Source organism: Bos indicus, chromosome 15 (assembly GCF_029378745.1).
Source record: "Bos indicus isolate NIAB-ARS_2022 breed Sahiwal x Tharparkar chromosome 15, NIAB-ARS_B.indTharparkar_mat_pri_1.0, whole genome shotgun sequence".
Classification (NCBI taxonomy): Eukaryota; Metazoa; Chordata; class Mammalia; order Artiodactyla; family Bovidae; genus Bos; species Bos indicus.
Window position 1 is genome coordinate 63789685 of NC_091774.1, and position 22695 is coordinate 63812379.

The window sequence follows — 22695 nt, forward strand, 5'->3', positions numbered from 1 at the left end:
ACAGCATTTCTAATATACTTCGTACTGTTGTGTTCTGTGTGCCTCCACTGAATGTAAGCTGCTGGTGCGGGAGTTTACCTTGAAAACTTCTGCTATCCCCAGGGCAGAGTGCACTGCCTGCTACTTAGTCCCTCAATAAAGGTTTAAAAGTGGATTAAATTATAAGTCGAAAAAAAATTGCCTTAAAACTTCAAAATGCTAGGTAGGCTCCGCGAGCCACAAACTCGGCAGCAACTCGAAACACAGCCCGCAACTCCACTACCGAAGTTACAGGCGGCTGGAGGCAGTCCAGGGAGGAGGCCCCTTGAGCGTGGCCCGGCTCCCCTCTGCCCCGCCCCCAGCCAGAATGCGTGCTGGGATTGGTCTCTGTGGTTCCGCCCTTGTCGATGACCCCGCCCCGCAAGACCCGCGGTGGGTGACCCGGAAGCAGTTGTGAGGCGCCGCCGCGCGGCCCAGCTCCCTTTTCCGGTCGGCGTGGTTTGGGAGCGCAACGTCCACGGTGCCCGGGCGTTCACCATGAGTGTCCCGGCGTTCATCGACATCAGCGAGGAAGATCAGGTGTGTTCCCGGACCGCGGATGCCTCCAGGGTGGGAGGTGGGGGTAGACTCAGGGATGTGAGGGGCCGAGTCGGGGTTGAGCCCGGGCCAGGCGGGCGGAACGCTGCCCCGCGGAGCCAACCCCGGAGTCGAGAGCCGCGGTTGTCTCCTCCGCACCCAGGAGTGGGCAGGCCGAGAGGCAGGGGCGCACGTTGCGAGCCTGGAGTTGCACCAGCCCGCCCGCCGGCGCTCCCAGCGCTGGGTCCCAGGCTCGACAGCCTACTTCCTGGTTGGCGTCGGGACTCTTCCAGCCTGTAGTCACTTCTGTCTGTCGACACAGTACTTTTGACTCATTGAGACGGGTATCTGCTTCCGTCCCCGAAATGCAGCCACATCCGGAGTGGGAGGTGGCGAATCTTCAGAAGGCATAAGCAGTTCAGGGGAAAATTTGGTACTAAAGATCAAGATGGCTTTACTACTTTGTGACCGTATGTAGACTGTATTTTATAGTCTTACTTGAGCAAGAGTGAGAGTTCTGAAAGCATAACATCAGTTCCACCCCCAGACTTTTGAGGCATACACCTGTTGAACGGTCTTAATATTTTTAAGTTTCTGTTTGCTTTTTGGTATGTATGCATGGGTAATGCTTCTCATTTTAAACGGAGAAGTCTCAAGTTCAACTAAACTCGAAGTGAGTTTCTCGTTAATTTTGCAGAACTGAAAACTATTCTCCGAAGTTTTAAGTGTTGCCATTCTGTAGTTTTCTGCTACTCTACTAACATGGAAATTTTGGTTTCGATAGAAGAGAAAACATTACTAGTCTAAGATAACTTTCAGACCTGAAGAGCAGAGTAAGGGAAAGAAAAATGGGGGGTAAAAAGCTAGGGAAGGAGTTGAGCATTATTAGAAAAGACGTGTAAGGAAAAAAAGCCTATCTGATGAGGAATGAGATCATGTTATCAACAATAGGCTATTAGGTTATTGGGGAAAGAGAAGTTACTTGGTTTTTGTTTTTGTTTTAAATGGAAAAGGGTTGTTGATGCAGGAAGTTTTGCCATTGATTATATTAAAGTGTCTTTTCTAGTTAGGTTATGCTACTGTTCTTGTTTCACCCTAGCCATTCCTTTTGGGTAAATAGATGATTGCTTCAGGAATTTAACTTCCATCAAGTTCTCCGATTAGAATAACCACCTGTGACCAGTAGGGATGCCAGATGAAAACAGCAAAGTGTTGATTGAATAGTTTGCTTTGTGCATGCAAAGCAGAAAGTAAAGCAGAAAGAGGGGGGCACCGTACTATGTCTCCTTCATAGAGAAATATACAGTGGTATTTTAATGCTCTCTGAAATGGTGAGATTTGTTTTATGAAATCTTGTTTATACCAAGTCATGTGAAGTTTCTATGTTATCTGAAAAGATTGCGCTGTCAGATCTGCAGGTTTCATGTACTTAGGTGGCCAGACATAGCTGTGGGATTAGAAATGTGATGCCTGTACATGTGCTGGTGGTGTCCCTGCATCTCCATTTCATTTCTTTATTATCTTAAACACCGTTTACATTCATGTATAGCTGCCATAAATCCAAGTCCTCGAATAAGTTATTAAATATTATGTGTGCGTTAGAGTAGAAAATGCCTGAATACTTGATGTGGTCCTGTAGTTACGTGTTTATAGGCCCAACAGTGCTTTCTGATCCGGGTATGCATAGATGCAATTTGATAGAAACATTATATTAAGGGCGACATTCAAAGGCGTCTTCTTATTTTTATGTCTCTCACAGGGCTTATCTCAGATAGGTCCTCAAACATTTACTTAACAAATGATTACTCCCTTACCAGGGTAATGTGTGTAACTTTTTAAATTATCCATGTTACATAGACCTGAGCAATAAAACTTCACTTCTTTAAAACAGATCACTTATTCCCTTTCCCCACTTGCCCCCCAAAAAAGCTTGGACTATGTTAGAAAGGCTTGTGCTGTATACTGAAAATCCATCAGGATATATAGGTCATGTGAGAGAAATTCTGAAGGTGATAAGTGTGGGGGTCATAATGGGGGTTTGTGTAGCTACTTGTTTGAGGTGAAGTGAAGTTGCTCTGTCATGTCTGACTCTTTTGGATCCCATGGGCTATAGCCTACCAGGCTCCTCCGTCCATGGGATTCTCCAGGCAAGAATACTGGAGTGGGTTGCCATTGCCTTCTCCAGGAGATCCTCCCAACCCAGGGATTGAACCTGGGTCTCCCGCATTGTAGGCAGACGCTTTACCGTCTGAGCCCTTTGAGACTGATGGTGGATGAGCTGGGGAGAGAAACTTTAATATAATTTTAAGTCATCATTAAATGTGATATTCACATTTTGTTTATTATTTTTTTAAGAAACAGGACAGAATGCTTTTAGAGCTTGCCTTTTGTAATTTATAGTTCATCTAATAAATATAGAACAATCTTATTTGATTCAACAGGCTGCTGAACTTCGCGCTTATTTGAAGTCTAAAGGAGCTGAAATTTCAGAAGAGAATTCAGAAGGTGGACTTCATGTAGATTTAGCTCAGATTATTGAAGCCTGCGATGTATGTCTGAAGGAAGATGATAAAGGTTTGTTTTTAAATTTTTTGTATTATTACTAATCATAGACCTACTTTTAAAAACTTTGTTAGGAATTATATTTGTTTTGTTTTAGACCTTAGAACTTTAAAAACACCATTGTTTTTAATCTTTGCACACACTTTCAGTTTATTCTCATCTGTTAAACCTGTGAAGTAAGCCTATTTTGAGAAAACATCTTTTTCACATCTGTTTTTTGAGTGTTATTGCACACAGTAAATACTGGTAATTTCAGAATGAACTAAAGAAGAAATACGAATCTCTTCATAAGGTTTGCAGTATCAAATGGGAGGCAATTTCAGGTAATTGAAAAGCTAATCATTTGACTCATCCTCTACTTATTGAGATAAAATGGGAAATTTTGAAAATTAGGAGTCCTAAAATCTCTGGTTAAGGTTTGAGATTAAACTTGGCATATAAATAGTATCTTGCCAGTAAAAACTGAAACTGTATAGTATAAGGACGTGTAAATCAGTCTTCTGTTTTACTGGTTGAAAACCAGATCCTGGGTAGTAACTTCTTCCTCGTTTAATAAAATGTGGAAGTTGTTTTCTGAATGATAATGGTACAACAGAGCTGGTTATTTTAAATTCACGTGTTCTCTGTTTTTTAGTTTTTTTAAGTTTTAAGTTCAGTGGTCTTTGGTATATTAAAATTCTGGAAATACATATTTAACTCAATACATTAAATATTATAGTATCACTGTTGTGTCATCCATACACGTGTAGATGTTGAAAGTGTGATGAACAGCGTGGTATCCCTCCTGTTGATCCTGGAACCAGATAAGCAAGAAGCTCTGATTGAAAGCCTATGTGAGAAACTGGTCAAATTTCGGGAAGGTGAACGTCCGTCTCTGAGACTGCAGTTGTAAGTTAAGAACTGAAAGAGGCTCAGTTTTTCTATGGGGTTTTCATGTTACTGTCGTTTATTTGTAAACAGAATTCTAGAACTTGACTCTCAGCTGTGGCTTATTGGTGGTGTGTCTTGGGCTCCATTTCCCTCCTTGCAGTGTTATGTTCGTGACAGTATCTCTGCGAAGTTTGTTGTCAGGGCGGATGGCCTCAGTGTACTCAGCATAGTCACTGATCTCAAGCACTGCCTTATTGTTTGTTCACCAGGCTAAGCAACCTTTTCCATGGGATGGATAAGAATACTCCTGTAAGATATACAGTGTATTGCAGCCTCATTAAAGTGGCAGCATCTTGTGGGGCCATCCAGTATATTCCAACTGAGCTGGATCAAGTGAGTTACCATGTGGAATACTTGTTCTGCTTATAAGAAATAAGAAGCAAATATGTTCACCATGTCACTGCATTTTCTCCTTTTGTCAATCTCGTTGTAGGTTAGAAAATGGATTTCTGACTGGAACCTCACCACTGAAAAAAAACACACCCTTTTAAGACTACTTTATGAGGCACTTGTGGATTGTAAGAAAAGGTATTCAGAATTGATGCACTGTGAAGACAAGTAGGATAAGTGCTTTTGCTCTTTCTTTGTTCTCTGAGGAGGTGCTATAAATCTCTGTGTAAATTTCACCTACTAAATTCAAGATAACTGCAAAGTTTGAAATAGTTTTTCCCGTCTTTAAACTTTCTAAAAAGCAAAACTTGCTTTCCTAAAACTGGTACAGCTGTTAATCCCAAAGCTGTGTAATATCAGACTAAGTTATTTAATTAGACTAAGCTTTGATGTCTTAGTGCGGGGTAGTGCTGTCGCTTTTGTTTAATGGTGGTGAGGGTCTAGCAGTCAGTTCCCCTTAGTCAGTGTCTCCTATGTAAACAGTGTCCCTGAGGTGAAACTTTGCAATGAAAGTGAAAGAAAAGTGTTAGTCATTCAGTCATGTCCGACTCGTGGTGACTCCATTGACTGTAGCCAGCCAGGCCCCTCTGTCCGTGGGCTTTTCCAGGCAAGAATACTGGAGTGGGTAGCCAGTTCCTTCTCCAGAGGATCTTCCCAACCCAGGGATCGAGCCCAGGTCTCCCACATTGCAGACAGACGTTTACCATCTGAGCTACCAAGGAAGCCCAACTTTGCAATAGACTATACTGAATCTTATTGTGCTTTTGCAAGGTCTTGAGTTTCTAAGGCTTGTATTTAGCCCAGCAAACTGCATGCCCAAAAGATTTATTCCTCAGCCAGTTATGAGTGCAACCAAATGATAGATTTGGCCCAGATTTTAGAATCAGTATTGAAGGATAATCCTGCCATTTTGACCTAGCTTTTCAATTTCTCTTTTCACATAGTGGTTAAAAACTTTTAGAAAAAGTAATCAGTCTTCAGTTTAGTTTTATTGCACAATTTTTAGTGGCTTTCAGTGCTAGGGTGTTTGATATATTAGAGAAAATCAATAATAGTGTTTCTGTTACGTTAATGTAAGTTTTTGCAGGCCATTTACATTTAATAATACAAGAGAAAATTATATTTTTGTTGTGAAAGTTGCAGTGTTTTGTTATAAAAGAAGTAAGCAGGGGATTTTGCATTAATAGCCTTTTTCATTTTGTATCAGTGGCTACTGTCTGTTACATGCTTGCACACTTGTGGCAGCATTCCAGCCAGTTGTCAATAAGTGTTAGTTTTATATCAGACCATTTCAAATAGGGAGGGCATGAAAGCTACTGGAGAAGGAATCCGTATTTTAATGTACACTATAAATGTGTAGGCAGTGGAATAAAACTACTGGGATTCGAACCTTGGCCTTCCTACTAGCTATGTGTTAGTTGCTCAGTCATGTCCAACTCTGCAATCCCATGGATTGTAGCCTGCCAGGATCCTGTCCATGGAATTCTCTAGGCAAGAATACTAGGGTAAGTTGCCATTCCCTTCTCCAGGGGATCTTCCCAACCCAGGGATCAAAGCCGGGTCTCCTGCATTACAGGCAGATTCTTTACCATCTGAACCTCCAGGCTAGCTGTATGACCCTAAATAAATCTGTATACCTCAATTTCCAACTTCAAGATGGAAATAATAGTAGTATGTACCCAATAGCTGGAGAAGGCAATGGCACCCCACTCCAGTACTCTTGCCTGGAAAATCCCATGGATGGAGGGCCTGGTGGGCTGTAGTCCATGGGGTCGCTAAAAGTTGGACACGACTGAGCGACTTCACTTTCACTTTTCACTTTCATGCATTGGAGAAGGAAATGGCAACCCACTCCAGTGTTCTTGCTTGGAGAATCCCAGGGACGGGGGAGCCTGGTGGGCTGCCGTCTATGGGGTCGCACAGAGTCGGACATGACTGAAGCGACTTAGCAGCAGCAGCAGCAGTACCCAATAGCATTATTGGAAAGATTAAATAAGATATACACGAAGTTCTTAAAACAGTGGTTTTATTATTAAGAAAGCACTCAGTGAATATTAGATATTTTATTCCTGTCATTATCCTTTTCACTTTTTTCAAGCTCATCTTAAAAAATTAGTCTTTTTCTTCTGGTACAGTCGTTTAAAATGATGTATGTCGTTGATGACTACTCATTGGGTGGTGTCTCTGATTGCTATTTAGTAGATCCTCAGTCTTTTATTCATAAAAAGGAAGTAACTAAGGTCACCTTCTAAAGAATCCCAAAGCTAGTTCTCAGAGAAATTGAGATAGGACATCAGTACCCATCCGTCCCCTCCTAGACACACCCTAATGTTAACGTATGAAGAAATACCTGCAGCATTTGTCACAGGTGAGCATTCTTTCCCTGTTGAAACGCTTCCTTCAGTTGACTTCTGGGGCTTCTGTCTAGAGTCTCGCTTCATTCACAACTCATTTGTGGCTCCCTCCCTTCTTCAGATCTGCTCAGTTGTTGCCTCATTGGAAAGGCCTTTGGCTGTCTCTGAAAATAACAACATTCCTCTACCCTTGCGTTGCTTCCCCCCTACCTTCCCTCTTTTATTATCGCTCCCATTGCACTTATTATTAACTGACCTTCTATGTTGTAATGTTTATTATCTGTTAGTCCCCACCAGAATGTAAGTTTCACAAGGGCCTTAACTTTTTGTTCATTGCTAGGACAGTGTCTGACAAGAGTAGGCACTCAGTATGTATGTGCTAGGTGAATGATGACTATTTCTGGAAAACGAACGTGTTGCAACAGCAGTAGATGTAAGAAGCAGTGACGTAAGGCAATATGAAGCGGTGGTTTATGGAACTATAGCGTGTATGCCCTTCCCAGGCTTTCAACCCAGCTTCTCTTCTGAACTTTAGGTCTTTATGTTCAGCTGATTTCCACCTGTTTCTATTTAGTTTCGGCCTGGCCTTGGTGAGTCAGACAGTAAAGAATCCGCCTGCGATGCAGGAGACCTGGGTTCAGTCCCTGGATTGGGAAGATTCCCTTTGGGGAGGGCATGGCAACCCACTCCAGTTTTCTTGCTTAGAGAATCCCCACGGACAGAGGAGCCTGGTGGGCCACAGTCCATGAGGTCACAAACAGTCAGACGTGATTGAGTGACTGAGCACACACAGTTGCCTCAAACTCAGTATGACCAAAATGAATTACTGTTTTCTCTCTCTGAATTAGTCTATTTTCCTAGCTAGACATCTTGAAGTCATCTTCTGTTTATTCTATTTACAGTGAAACAAATTTCAGCATATGATTCTTCAGGTTTACATTTTCTTTAGGGTACAGTACAAAATTCTTAGTCTGATACAGAAGTCCTTTCTGACGTGGGCTTCCGTTTATTGCTGTAGTGTGACTTGGCAAATGTGACAATAATCTTGCCATTTTTGTATGGTGCAGTGACAAACTACAAAAAGTTTGCTTTCTCTATATAGATACTCCCTCCCTCCATTTCTCTCCTCCTCTTTTTTATGCACACCCACACCCACCCACATACTCTTCCTCTTGGTTATCATACTCTAGACATAGTGAACTGTGTCAGATACAAAAGCACCATGCTCTTTCCCAGTCTGGACCAGAGAGGCTGGAACTTGTTCTTATATGTTCTACAAGCTAAGAATGGTTTTTACATTTTTAACTGATTGATTGGGGTGGGGTTGGGGAGTCAAAAAAAGGCTATTTCTTAAAATGTGGCCATTATATGAAATGCAAATTTCAGTGTCCATAAAATTTTATTGGAACATGCCCATATTTACATTTTTATGTATTATCTATGTCTGCTTTCGCCAAGATTTGAATAGTTGAGGTAGAGACTGTGACCTCTAAAGCCAAAATATTTGCCTGGTGCTTTGTGGAAAGCTGGCCTCTATGTGGTCTAGACCCACACTCAGCTCCTTCACTCTGCCTGAAGTGCTCCTCCTGTACTTACAGTGCCCTCCACTCACATGGCGCCTTGTACCCTCAGCTAAGAGCTTTATGAGGATGTAGGCTCAGTGAGGGCTTCCAGGTGGTGCGGTGGTAGAGAGTCCACCTACCAGTGCGGGAGACACGAGACGTAGGCTCGATCCCTGGATTGGGAAGATCCCTTAGAGAAGGAAATGGCAGTGCACTCCAGTATCTTTGCCTGGGAAGTCCCATGGACAGAGGAGCCTGGCGGGCTACAGTCCGTGGAATAGCAGAAGAGTTGGACACGCCTTAGTGACTAAACCACAAAGCAGTAAAGCTCAGGGAAGGTTAGCAACCTTGTCTGCCCACCATTGCATTCCCAAGGTCTTGGGCACTGATGGGCCCTGAGTCGGTGAATGCTCCCCATGCTTAAGGAACTAGGAGAGGATACTTATTTAAACTCTGTAAATTTCTGTCATGCTGCTGCTTTAAGTTTTAAGATTTGGTTTTTGCCTAGTACACAGAAAATGGTCATTTTGTTGTTTTTGCTTCTTGGGAGTTACCTTGCCCTCTTAGTAAGAAATGCTTACACTTATTGGTGCCTCCTTCCTGATTTTATTCATATTGGTGGTTGATGAGTGCAAATTGTGTGATACCTTCGGAGGCCTTTAATATGTCAGATACTGTGCTCTTTAAATGGACTATTTGATATTTGTGAATTCAGATTTTCTTTAAAAAGATGTATTCGACTGAAGTATACTGTGGCTGTTAAAACTGGAAAGTGTGCCCGTGCTTGCAGTGTATCACAGGATAGTAATTTGTTTTTTAAATTGGAGGGTGATTGTTTTACAGTGTTCTCTCTGCTGTACAACATGAATTCAGCCATAAGTGTGTATATATATATATATATATATACAGCCTTCCTCCCACTCCCCCCAACAAGGTAATATATTTGAACCTTAGTTTTGTGGGAAGTTTTAGAATGTCATTTAACTTTTTAAAAATAAATGGTATAGCTCTTACTGATTTTATCCAGGTTGAATCCAGATGTGGGGAGAAGAGAAGGGTTTTTAGCAAATGAAAAGGGTATTTCTCCTACTTAGCAAACTGAAGCTTTCTGTAACTGGCTGAAGATTTTATCAGTTTAAAAGAAGAAATAAACGGTGAAGATAAACATTTTCTAAGTTCAGATTGAGCTGATGCATTTAATTATTTTGTACTTTTCACTGCAGTCAAAATTGATCATATAATTCTGGGGGTGATTTCATTGGAAGGGTGTCATTAGTGGAGTTATTTAAATATCTGGTGTTGGCTCAGGTTCAGCCGTACTATTCTCAGACAAAAAAACTTTTTCTCCTCTAGGCCTTTTTATAGCTTGTCTTCTCTGCCTGGAAAGTCATCCAGCCCCTGCCTCCCACCTCCAATACTCTTCATAGCCAATTATTTTACATCCTTCAGATCTCAGCTTACGTGTCATTTCCTCAGAGAGAGACTTTCCCTGCTCACTCTGTATGAAATAGCCTGCTCTTTCCTCTCTCAACTCTTATTACTGTATGCTGCTGCTGCTGCTAAGTCCCTTCAGTCATGTCCGACTCTGTGCGACCCCATAGATGGCAGCCCACCAGGCTCCCCTGTCCCTGGGATTCTCCAGGCAAGAACACTGGAGTGGGTTGCCATTTCCTTCTCCAATGCATGAAAGTAAAAAGTGAAAGTGAAGTCACTCAGTCGTGTCTGACTCTTTGCGACCCCATGGACTGCAGCCCACCAGGCTCCTCCATCCATGGGATTCCCCAGGCAAGAGTACTAGAGTGGGGTGCCATTGCCTTCTCCCTATTACTGTATAACATCACCATTTTCCTTTATGGCACGTACTTGTTAATTGTTATTTTTCCTTAGTTGTTTCTCTTTCCTACTAGAAGGAAAGTTCATGACTTTCCATAGAGAAGAACTGTGTCTCTGAGTCACCAGTGTATGTGTATCATCAGCACAATATTGGCACTTAGTAAATATTTTTTAATGAATGAATGGCAGTAATGACACTCTGAAGTTCCTAAAGTTGTATTTCTTTTTAGTGATGCCGCATCAAAAGTTATGGTGGAATTGTTAGGCAGTTACACGGAGGACAATGCTTCCCAGGCTCGAGTTGATGCCCACAGGTAATGTTTACCATGGTGTTCCAGTGATGGCTGTCGTCACTGGGGCAGAGGCAAGCTAGAGTATTTGGTCATATAGTGGAGGTCATGCCTGCATCCACCAGTGATCCAAAGCCATTTGATAGCACATGCTTCTTGATGATTCTAATGTAGCTACCAAAATTCAAGATTGGGTATTGAAAGAACCACAGAATGCATGTGAAATAGCCATATAGTGTTTGCTATTTGGGGTATTCCTGCAATTGGGGTTCCCAACCTGAGTAGTAGAACTTGATCTTGGTTTGGTGGGGAAAGGTTTCATTTGTATAAAAATTAACTTATTGCTAACGAGAACTGCTTCAAGCACTTTTAGGTCTATTTAGTAGCGATAAGAGTAGGATCAGTTTTTTAACTCGATGGAATGGAAATTGTGGTAATTTCTTCATAGGGTTATTGCTTCCCAAGAACTTGTATATAATGGATGTTGGTAGAAAGGGTAGTTAGTGGAAAAGATCGTCGTCGACTCAGGTTAGAATGCCTGCATTCAAATACTTGACCACTTAATTAGCCCTTAAAACCAGGCATGTTCTTTTCTGAGCTTGTTTCATCTTTGGTAAAGTGGGCTTGATAATACTGTTAAGTGTCTCAGGGTGCTGTGAGGATGAAATAAGATAATATATGTTAAAGCACTTAATGTCTGACATAAATGGTAAAATATTGCTATTTTATTCTTTATTTTGGTGGTGCTTTCTCTTCAACTATGTTTTTGTCTGAATAATTTGGTTAAAACAGGCGTCACTGATCAATTTATTGGCCTGTTTTAACCCCAGTTTTGTAATTTTTTTATGCCATGTATATCAAACTCTTAGATATTTCACTTAATTGAATATATTTTGCAGTCTGCAAAGCTAGTGAAATGTACCTGAATTTCAAGACTCTGAGCTTTGATTTTGTTTTCTAACTAAGGTGTATTGTGCGAGCATTGAAAGATCCAAATGCATTCCTTTTTGACCATCTTCTTACGTTAAAACCAGTCAAGTTTTTGGAAGGCGAGCTTATTCATGATGTAAGTAATTTATCCTTAATGTGAAAAGTGTTTTCTCCTCAATCTAACATACTGAACCCAGAACTCTTTGTATTAATGGACACAACTCAGAGAAATCTAGAAAGAGAACTATTTATTCATTTTTTATCAGGAACAGACTGAAATTTAGGACTAACATTTAGCTTTTCTCCGCTGCTGAACACTCCTGTTCTTCCTTTCTTTCCTTCATCTTCTCTATTATGAACTTAGAGAATACAAATTTCTTCATTTATATAGTGTCTGCTAGCCCCCAATTAGGAAAATAAGTCTGATATTTAAAAGCACATGAATGCAGTTTTCTAGTATAAATACATTACGGATTATTTTCTTTTAGTACTACGTCATTACTGCCATCTTTTGGGGTAAATCATTTAGAGCTCATTGTATTTACTGATTCTTTCATCTTAAGTGAATTTGATGAAAGCAGATTTACATGGTAATTTGATCAAACAGATTGAAATGTAGAGTCTCCTTGCTGGGAGTCAGTGTCCTAAATAGCTAGAATAAATCTTGATTCTGTTTTTTTTGTCTTTATTTGTATAGCTTTTAACCATTTTTGTGAGTGCTAAATTGGCATCATATGTCAAGTTTTATCAGAATAATAAAGACTTCATTGATTCACTTGGTAAGTTTTGGGGAATATTCTTTGGAGGGGTAGGGAGAGATAGGAATGTATGATTGAGAAAATACAATCATGGCCTTATGTGTAGATTACCCTAACCAGTGGTGTATCTTATTCCTTAGATGCATGGTGATTGAAATTTTTGGTACTTCTTTTAAAAAGCCACAGTCACATAATTGTAGCAGATAGCTTTTTTCCTTCTAATACAGTCTTACACTTGGTTCTCCATCACTGCCCCCAATGAACAAAGTATACTGTATTCCTAAGCAGATCTAAGTGAAGCTGTAGATGAAGTTAGATGTGGAGTTATGGTGATTTTGTGTGACAGTTTGTTGAAGACAGCATAGTAAGTTTAAGCTTTGTGATTTTTATCTTGAAGTTTTCTTTCTAGACCAACAGAGTTCAGTAAATGTTGCTGAATTGAATCTTACTCATCCTCATTGAGCAGACTGCATATATATTCAGTGTTTTCTTTCTGGAGCATGTTTTTAACATGGCTAAAATTAAAAAGAGAAACCTTAGGAAATCTGTAGTTGAACAGGTTTAATTGTTCTAAAACTCCGTTTTTTAGAGAGTGAAGACAAATAAAGCTAAGGTGCTTAGTTTTTCTACTGGACGATGATCAGAACACAAAGGCCAGTTGTAATTTTCCATATTAAAATTGAATTTAGTCTTCCTGGTTGGTTGAAGTGTAGATAAAGAATACATTTATAATCTACTTTGATTATACTATTAGTCCTCAATTTGGTAATCATTAATTTCTGTCACCTATAACTTTTGTGCAGCCATTGGAATTGGGGAAGATTGAATTATCCTGAACATAATAAGGCGTTTGAAATACACCAAGATAAAGTAGATGCAAGTGTGTTTGTGTGCAGTGCTTTGCCAGGTGCACTAGACCCAGAAAACCACATTCTGTCCCAGTTAATTTGTTTTGTGGCATGAAGTTATGTGATGGAATGTTAATGTCAGCAACCTCTTTATTTACGCACCAAAGAAAAAGGAGTAGTAATTAACACTTTGACACTCCCCCATTGATGTGTAATTGACTGTTTCAAAGGAGCACTGGTTCATAAGCTATTGCATGCATTAAAATTACGTTTTCTATATTGCAGCATTTTAAGACAGGGGTCAGTGACAATGCAGAAATTGCTCAATGATGCACATTTTTTTATTACTGCATTAAGGTTTTGACATATTAGTAATGAATAAATGTTTCCATAAAATTAGATTTTTTTATAACTTTAAAATTGAAATATGACACAGAACACTGTGACTTCCTCGTTGAAGGTAATCTACTTTCATGAAACAAAGCACAGCTTTCTACAAGTCTTTAACTCATACTTTACTGGCTTCATAGTTTGATTTTGAGAACAAGAATCCTAAAGACTTTAAATTTGGTTCTTTGTTTTAAACATCAGTTTGAAGTGTTTTTACATGCAGATTTCCATGAGTTAGACCATGGTTTTACATAATTCATTTGAGAAATAATCTTCCCTCTGATAAGTTTTTTGATTTATGGTAAGCTTGTAACTGCACAAGGAGTAGCAGTAAAATAAATTTAATTTCATTAGTATTTTAAATTATATCTTAGAAATTTTAGGAATTCCTATCATTTTATCATATTAAAAGAGGCCAATATGTATGTCCATAGAACTGGTAATGTTAAGGAATTTTCTTATATTAACAAATATTGTATACAAATAAACTTTGTATTTGTTCTCTGTGATAGGAAAAACATAATTCCTGTGTAAACCACAAATCAGATTCCCTGTTTGGCCTTTTGTTTGTCACAATCTATGCAGATTAGCAATCATTTATTAGTAATTTGTTTGTAAAAGATGTTTTGGAGAAAAACATCATATTAAATGTTTATTTTTGGGTTTTAAATGTATTAAGATGTTATTACAGCTGAAAGTCGGATTATAAATGTGTAGATGCCACAGGTGGCATCAGTTATTCTCAGAACACTTCGTTTTATTAACGGACAGCTTGGGCCAACAGTAGCACGACTTGTGTCAACTGAATTGCCCTAACATGTCCACATGTAATCTAGTGTTGTCCAGTTGCTACCTTCTTGCTTCAGAAAGTTAATCAGCATCTAATTTGCATTTGTTAATTAGGGTTAATGTGCACTAATTGATTTTTTGATGCTTGTAGGTTTCCATTAAATCTGCTTAGCAATACTTACTTGGGTACCTCATTCATTTGAGTTATGATGATCATGTTTTTGTTGAATCAGTGCCAAATAGAAAGCCTGCATCATAATTACAGCTAATTAACAATTATGTCCTATATTAATGGGCTTCCCTAGTCTTCTGCTAATATTGTTATAAATTTCAAATTTATTTATGGAGTACTTAGAACTTTTTTACCAGTACAAACTTGAGGCTCTTAATTACTAGAGTGTGTCATTCGCTGAGTTTACATAATTTGAAAGTTCAGAGAAAAGGAATGTGTGAGTATTTCTAAATTAACTTTAGAAATGTTTTAAGAAATTAACATGAAATAAGAGTAATCTGTGTGTTATAATTCGGCTTCTGTTTAGAAATAGATAGTTTGGGTATTCAGGATTTGTATATATTTGTATTTCTAGTTGTTTTGTAAATGAACTTGTTTTTTAGGCCTAGTACTGCCACTTTGTACCAATAAGTAAGTCACTTAATCTTACTCCTCAATTTTAATTTTTTTAAAGAGAAAGGATGGGGACTAGGTAGTTTGCTTTTAGGTCTGACAGTTGTTTGTGATCCGAATAATTATAATATTTCATTAGAAATTATAAGGCAAAATTTGAATTATTTGTAGTTTTCTACTTTTGCCTTAAAAAGAACAGGTTATCACTATTACTTTATCTAGTACTAATCATTTTAAACCTGTAAATGTTAAATATATACTTCTGCAGTTTGACTTTTAAGTATTAAATCCCAAGTGGTCTAAAGAGAAATTTAATGTTTTCATAACTGAATGTATGTTAAAATATTTTAAAATTCCATGCTTACCAGTAACACAGAAAACAGTTAAGTATCAATAGATACAGAATCCTGTGTTTAAATGAAGAGCTTATTAGTAAAAATAAGTTTTAAGTAATTTAGTTTAATGAGAATGTTCTTTATGAAATGTATTTTGTATACTTTATCTCCTAAGATATATAAAATAAATACTAAAAATAGAAAATGTGCAAAATGTTTAGGGCCTAAAAATACCATTTTATAGCCTGATCTTAACATTGAATGTGTCACCTGTGGCACTGAAGTAATAAAGAAACGTAGTTATAGAAAAATAATTTTAAATGCTCCATAATATGATTGTAGGGTCAGTTTATGGTTTGCAAATACAAGAAGGTTTGTGAAAATTAACACTGACACAATTTTACAGAAGCGTTGTTACCATGCAGGGCTGTAATTAGTATGGATGCTTATCTGGCTTCACTGCTGTGTTTCTCAGGCCTACTGCATGAACAGAATATGGCAAAAATGAGACTGCTTACTTTTATGGGAATGGCCGTGGAAAATAAAGAAATTTCTTTTGACACAATGCAACAAGAACTTCAGATTGGAGCTGATGATGTTGAAGCATTTGTTATTGATGGTAAGGCAATTGGAACATTTTCTTTTCTAGAATTTCCTTCTATCCTATGAAACATAAGATTTTTAATCCTGAAACTGAGTTTAGTAGTTGAGCAGATTATATTTGTAGTACTGGAAAATTCAGTGGGATTACATTCAGTAAGTTGCTTTGTGGTTTTTTTTGGAGAAGGAAATGGCAACCCACTCTAATATTCTTGCCTGGAGAATTCCGTGGACAGAGGAGCCTGTCAGGCTACAATCCATAGGGTCACAAAGGGTCGGACACGACTGAATGAGCACATTTGGTTTTTGGTGTGTATCTATTCCTTGAAGTCATGTAGAACAAAAGGCCTTTAGGGCGGTGGTATATTGTAGTGGTTAAGAGCCTAGATTTTAGTATTAAACCTGTGTTTGAGACTAGGCCTTCAGCTGTGAAACATGAATGTAGGAGTTAATTTGTGGTTGTTTAGATTAAATAAATTAATGCCTGTAATTAATGCATGTGCCAGCTCAGTAAATGATCTGAAAATACTAACCATTATCACATTTTTGTGATTGGCCTAGGAATAGGACCTCCAATAATTATATTGTGTGCTGTGCTCAGTCACATCCCATTCTTCGCAACCCCGTGGACTGTAGCCCACCAGGCTCCTCTGTCCCATGAAATTTTCCAGGCAAGAAACTGGATTAGGTTGCCATTTCCTTCCCCAGGGGATTTTCCCAACCCAGGGATCAAACCCATGTCTCTTAGGTCTCCTGTGTTGGCTGGGAAGCCTTAATAATTGCCTTATAAAGTGCAATGTAATTAGGATTTTTTAAGATTAATAAAATGCACGGAACTATTGACATTGTTTCATTGGAATGCTCTTAAGTCTCAAATAGTCCTATAATACCTTATTAAGAAACTGTTTCCTGCCTCCTCTGTTTTGTGATTTCAGGATGAACGCTAGAATTCTTACTGAAAATCGTTATGTGATATTTAATACAGATAGGTGCAGCAAACCAGAGGACAAATATATGTGGCCTTCCTTTTGGTTGTATCATACTGCTGCGCTTCAAAGAGCCAGTTTGTAAAATAGTGTTGGGAAACTGTAAAGTTTTATTATGGTTTACTTGGTCATAGTTTCATGCTTTAGACTGTTTTCCTTGGGAATTTTTCCATATAATAAGTCATGTAAAACATCCTTTTTTCTAGCTGTAAGAACTAAAATGGTCTACTGCAAAATTGATCAAACCCAGAGAAAAGTTGTTGTCAGGTAAGACACTAATACTTGGCAGCATTTTGTAGAACAGTTTATTCTATTTCACTTAAATGTTTATAGAGAACCAAGGTGTATTCTTATCAGTTGACTGTAGTTAAATAGTTCCTATTTATCATAATTTTATTAAAGTTCAGACTGAATGTGATTAGCTTATTTAATGAAAGAGTCCTATTTTCCAGCACATTTCATTTAATGGCTCAGCACTGGCTAGAATACTAATGACTTCTGTGTCTGGTTTATGTAGTTCAGGAAAATAGATGGTTTAGGATTAGTGTGAATAGTGAAAGTCGCTCAGTTGTGTCCAACTCTTTGCGACCCCATGAACTATACAGTCCGTGGAACTCTCCAGGCCAGAATACTGGAGTGGGTAGCTTTTCCCTTCTCCAGGGGATCTTCCCAACCCAGGAATTGAACCCAGGTCTCTGATATTACAGGCAGATTCTTTACCAGCTGAGCCACAAGGGAAGCCTGGTTTAGGATTAGTATGGCAAATAAAGGTTTTTTTGTTTTGTTTTGTTTTAAAAAACCTTATAGTCATTTTTACAACTCTATATTGTCTCCTATATATATTTAACCTTGCTGTTTTAACTAGATACAAGTGTATTGTATTATAAAAGAATACCAAAGGACAAAAGGTTGACTAATAACTTTATTTTTAATTTTTCCAGTCATAGCACACATCGGACATTTGGAAAACAGCAGTGGCAGCAACTCTATGACACACTTAATGCCTGGAAACAAAATTTGAACAAAGTGAAAAACAGCCTTTTGAGTCTTTCTGACACCTGAATTTTTATGCTGTATAGTTTTGCTCTTTTTGGAAAATCTAAATCATAGTAAAATATAGGCTAAAATCTGACTACAGTCTGGACATTTATTGTCTCATATTTAAAAGAAATAACCATCTTCAGAGCATACAAAGTAATAAATCACAAAGGGTCACTGTCTATTTTGTATAATACATATGTTGTGTTCTGTAAGGAAGGGGTTTGAGATGCACCAAGAGCTTTGAGTATATGGAGGAAAGACAAATTTAACTAAAGGGAATTAAATGCTAACATTCATTCAGTGCTAATATCAAACCTTGCAATCTTAGCTATCTTAAATGAAGCATTTATTGAGTGAAAACACAACAGTAATATAATTTCATCAAAGAAAAAAGTTGGTAAAGTGAGTACAACTATAAAGCTTTAGATATAAATTGTATTCCAATTGATACCACATCGATATTTCAACTAAATAATTCACTCTGAAAGCATTTATCAACATTATTTTAATCTGTTTTTTCTGCCATCTCTTCTGCTTTTCTTTTTTTAGGTTGGTTGTTATTTTCTAAGCTTAGAAACTTTTCAATTTCATTTATTTGATTTGTTACCAAGTGCTGCCAGTCATCTTCACCAGAAGACACATCTGAATCAGTATTTTTAATCTTGATTGCCTGAAAATGGCTTTGTAGCGGAGTTGATTTCAGAGGCTTTGTTTTCACCTAGGAAATACCAAACTTGTTTTACCACTGAAATTATTACTCATTTTCTAACCAGTCATCAATAAGCATTTAAAGAAAATCCTTCAGCCTTTGCAATTAGGGGTATGTGATAAAAACCCACTGTTGTCTTGGCTATTTTCCAGCTACCACCCTAGTAATTTTGGCACCAAAAAAAAACTATAAACTGTGAATTTGTAGGCTTATGTAGTAGCTCTTCAAGATCTTCAAGTAGCTCTTCAAGATATACTCCAGAGATACCACAAATGTTTTCTTAAAGGTCTTAAGCTTTCTTTGAAAGAAAACATATTTAAAACAATGCAGATTAAAATCTGTTTTGTCTGCTACTCCCCTGCCCTTCCCAAACAAGTCTATGTTTTGTATCTTCTATCAAGGCTGGGGAAATTTTTAAATGCTAACGGAAGTAAACTGCCATATAGAAACTGCCTTTTACTTCAGGTTTCCTCTTAGGCTTCAGAGCACCATTGTTGGAGAAACAGGAAAGCGCAATGAGGTGTTAAGTTGGTGTGTTTCCAAGGCACCACATTGGGTCACACTTCTAATACTGTGTTAAAGAAGTATTTTTAAGGTTTTTTCTGAATATAAAATAATTAACTACAAGTTTAGAAAACAGAAAAGTGTAAAGAAACTAAAAATCACTAGTAATCCACTATCCAGAGAGACCTGTCAACATTTTGGTATTGTTTGCTATTAGTCTTTCTATTTTTATCCTCTATATTTTAATGTTGACCATTCTGTAGAATTTTATATCAGTTTTTCCTTCTGAATTGTTTCCTATACAATACAGCCTTCTCATAAGCAAATGTCAGTGCTGCAAGACACTTCTTATGGATGTGTGATAATTCAACTAGGACCTATTGTTGACATGTTTCCAGTTTATCCCTATCAGAAATAAATTTGAGGGCTTCCCTGGTGGTGCAAATGGTTAAGACTTTGCATTTACATTGCAGGGAGCACGGGTTCAGTTCTTGGTCAGGGAATTCCCCACAAGCTGCAGGGTGTGACAAAATTCAATTTTTGAAAAAAATCTTTTATGGTCTTCTTAGATTCTCAGATAAAATCTTTTCTTGAATGGGAATATATTTTTGAAGTACAGAACAGAATAAGAATTTGATTAAAATTACCCAGTATTCACCACCATTAAACATTTTGATATAAATATCCTAGACTCTTCTCTATATATAGTTGTTAAAAATCTGGATCATTTATATGATTGTCTATGCTGGGTTAAAAACATTTTTAACATTTCCCTCTAGAAAGACCATGGCTCCATCATACTCCATGTTCCATAATTTAATATATTGTTGGACATTTGAGTTGTTAGAAAATGTTTACTGTTATTAAGCTATAATGAAGGTCATTTGTTCATAAATCTTTGTGAAGATCTTAGATTGGAAAATAATGTAAGGCAGTACTCAGTTAAAAGTGGCATATTTTTGTAATGTATTTTCAAAGTGAGATCATACAGTAACAATTTTTTAAACTGCATTTAAATATTTACATTTATCTCAGTTCCCTAAAGGATGTGTCCTTTTGGACTGCTCTGTTTGGTTCCTGCGAATTCTAGTCAACCGCCAGTCTCCTCAGAGTCTTAGCCTCTGATCCTTAGTGATGCTGGGTTCATGTCTGTCTCATTGCCTATGTTTTTGTGAAATAACAGATGAAAACAAAAGTATCAACAAAGGACCACCAGGAGACCTTAAGCAATTCATTTAACTTCTGTGGACCTCAGTTTTCTCATCAGATTCTTTTAGTTACAAAATGCTATTCTGTAAAGAGTAGCTGGATAAACTGCACATAAATATGTATTTTTCATAATGTCTGGCTTGTAAGTGTTCAACATACCTTATGTGGCTCACAGAGCCAAAATGAATTAAAGTCATCCATGCGTGGGTAGTGTGTCGGCCTCATGCAGTACTGAGAATAGTTAACAGAAGTAGACCAAATCCAAAGCTAGGTTGCTACTAATTTTGGAGTAAAATGATTTGATGATATGTATGACATAATGGTCCTGTTTTGCCAACAAAATGCTAGAAACATCTTGGTGCTTTGACACCAAGTACAAACTACCCAATTTCCCAAAATCTGTATCTTTTGACTTGATGGAAAAAGGAGGGAGACATTCACACATTACACTTCCCTTTTTCCTACTTAGTGGGAGGGGCAGAAGCAAGGATTGGCCATAGAGAGAAGCAGGATATAATTTTACAGTTTACACTTAACTTGTCCTATTTAGCTTAACTTAGGTTTTGCAGCCTACAGCAGTAATTCTAGTTATACACATGTTGCCATATATCTTTGCTCCTTCCTTTCCTTCTTAAAAAATCACCTCTTCACCTCTTTCTGCCTGACTCAAAAGATCTGCTCTTTAGCCTAAAATTTTCCCCAGCCTAGTAGCAGTAGTCCTCTTTCTTTAAGCCTGTGGTTACATTTTAAAATTCTGAATGAACCTAATACTGAATGTGTAAACAAGTGACTGCTTACTCTGGCCCCTCTCTCCCATCCTCATTCCTGTGTGTAATCAAGATTGCAGCAGGCTGCCAACCGAACCCCCTCTAAGAATAAAAAAAAAAACATTACTCTGGGTCTACAGGAGAAAAGTGAATTAACTCATAATGTAACTACCCAGAATTTTACAAGACTGATGTGGACAGTATACATAAAAATATGTTGAAAAAGTTAAAGAACTTATATTCCCTTTCTGGCCATAAGTCTTCATAAAATTCACTTTTCGTTTAGAACAAGAGTTGGCAAACTTTTGCTGTAAAAGAGCCAGAGTAAACATTTTTGGCTTTGTGGGCCAAGTGGCCTCCCTCACAACTGTGTCACTAACGCAAAAGCAGCCGTAGAACTACAGGTGAAGGCATGGGTGTGGCTGTTCTGATAAGCTTTTACTGTTGTCAGAATCAAGGCAATAGGCTGCATATGGCCCATGAGCTGTCATTCAACAGCCTGTGATGTAGAAAAGGATAAGTAAAAGAGGTTAGATTGGTCTTGTTTAATCCAGGGATCACAGCCTTTTCAGTAGACTAAGCAAAAGAGCTCACCTGCTTTTAAATTTGTCCCATATTAAATGTTAACTGGTAACCAAGCATCAGCTGGGACAATGATACAGAGCACACTACTTGACACCAAGTGATGATCACTTTTCTAAACAGACAGTTAGTGTGTGTTCCCCACACCAGTATTTTTAGAAGAGACTTTTCTATTAAAAAAAATTGAGAAGAAAAATTGAGAATGTAGCATGTAACAGCCAAGATACCTAGTCTAAGTCCACTGCAAACTGTTCTTAATGCTCTGGAAAATTATTTCACATTTGTGTCACTGCCTCAATATGGTTTTAAAGCTGTTGTGGGAATATTTCTTCAAAATTTTAAATTTTAGAAATTCTTAACTAATTACAGAAAAAGCATTAGGGATGCACTACAAAGAACTTATCTATTGGGTTTTTTTCTTTTTTTTTAAATAAAAATGGGCTTGAAAGGGCGATGTGAAATTTCCATCATACCCTTAAACTGTTTGAAAATAGAACAATTATGTTAGAAGTGTTAAGTATTCAACCCAATCAGAATGGATGTCTACCTTTGATACTCAAGCCTCTTTTTGCTTTTGATTTGATTCTATGACTTACCCAATTAGCTAAAGGTCAGAACTTAGATTTCCCAGTGCCTAGTCTACTGTGCATTTGTCACCACAGTTTAAAGATTGAACATTTGCACATCAAGCTGAAATGATTTGGTTTTGAGCTCAATTATGCAAAGGTGAAAAACGCAGATCCTGATTTTAGTTTCAACTTTCCCAAAGGGACAGTTAGGCTACCTTACTTGAGGTTTCTCAAATTTAAAAATGGAAATAAAATGTACTATTAGAAACTTACTCATAAGGCTGTGTTACTGCTATGATTTTCACTTTGTAACAGTGCTCAAAAAAGTTGTTTAATGTGCATCTTTAACATTTAAAATATACAGTGACTATGCAGTTGCTTTTTTGTCATTTTTCCTAACCTTTTTGGGTTCCTTATAGCAGCTGTATTTGTTTTTTAGACTTTGAACAATACAGCCATTTTTGCACTGAAGTTTTGCACACTTAAGTTTAAAAACTTAGAAATTTTCCAAAAAAACCCAACAAAAACCTGTCGATTGTAGTTAGTTGCTTTTCATATGACAAATGGACTCTTGGAG

The 22695-nt window shown here is 37.8% G+C and overlaps 2 protein-coding genes across 3 annotated transcripts in view; one reads left to right on the forward strand and one right to left on the reverse strand.

Annotated features, from left to right (window-relative positions):
* Positions 1 to 401: 401 nt before the first annotated feature.
* Positions 402 to 17869, forward strand: EIF3M (eukaryotic translation initiation factor 3 subunit M). Of its 2 annotated transcripts, XM_019975412.2 has the most exons (11): positions 402 to 558; positions 2997 to 3129; positions 3867 to 4005; positions 4257 to 4380; positions 4481 to 4575; positions 10417 to 10500; positions 11443 to 11542; positions 12104 to 12185; positions 15627 to 15770; positions 16944 to 17004; positions 17679 to 17869. In XM_019975412.2, the coding sequence occupies exons 1-11, from the start codon at positions 517 to 519 to the stop codon at positions 17797 to 17799; spliced, it is 1125 nt and encodes a 374-aa protein (XP_019830971.1). In that variant the 5' UTR covers positions 402 to 516; the 3' UTR covers positions 17800 to 17869. The 2 variants fall into 2 exon arrangements, with proteins under 2 accessions (XP_019830971.1, XP_070660103.1); XM_070804002.1 differs by lacking the exon at positions 16944 to 17004.
* The window catches only part of CCDC73 (coiled-coil domain containing 73), a 116377-nt gene continuing 111323 nt past the window's right edge, over positions 17642 to 22695 (reverse strand). The window contains exon 17 of the mRNA XM_070804003.1: positions 17642 to 18496. Within this exon, the coding sequence (XP_070660104.1) occupies positions 18284 to 18496 (213 nt within the window). The 3' untranslated portion in view covers positions 17642 to 18283. The remainder of the gene's footprint in view (positions 18497 to 22695) is intronic.

Coding starts and splice junctions, on each gene's coding strand:
- EIF3M (XM_019975412.2), top strand. CDS start 517: ATGAGTGTCCCGGCGTTCATCGACATCAGCGAGGAAGATCAG. Junction 4,381..4,480: donor TTCCAACTGAGCTGGATCAA/GTGAGTTACCAT, acceptor ATCTCGTTGTAG/GTTAGAAAATGGATTTCTGA. Junction 10,501..11,442: donor GCTCGAGTTGATGCCCACAG/GTAATGTTTACC, acceptor TTTCTAACTAAG/GTGTATTGTGCGAGCATTGA.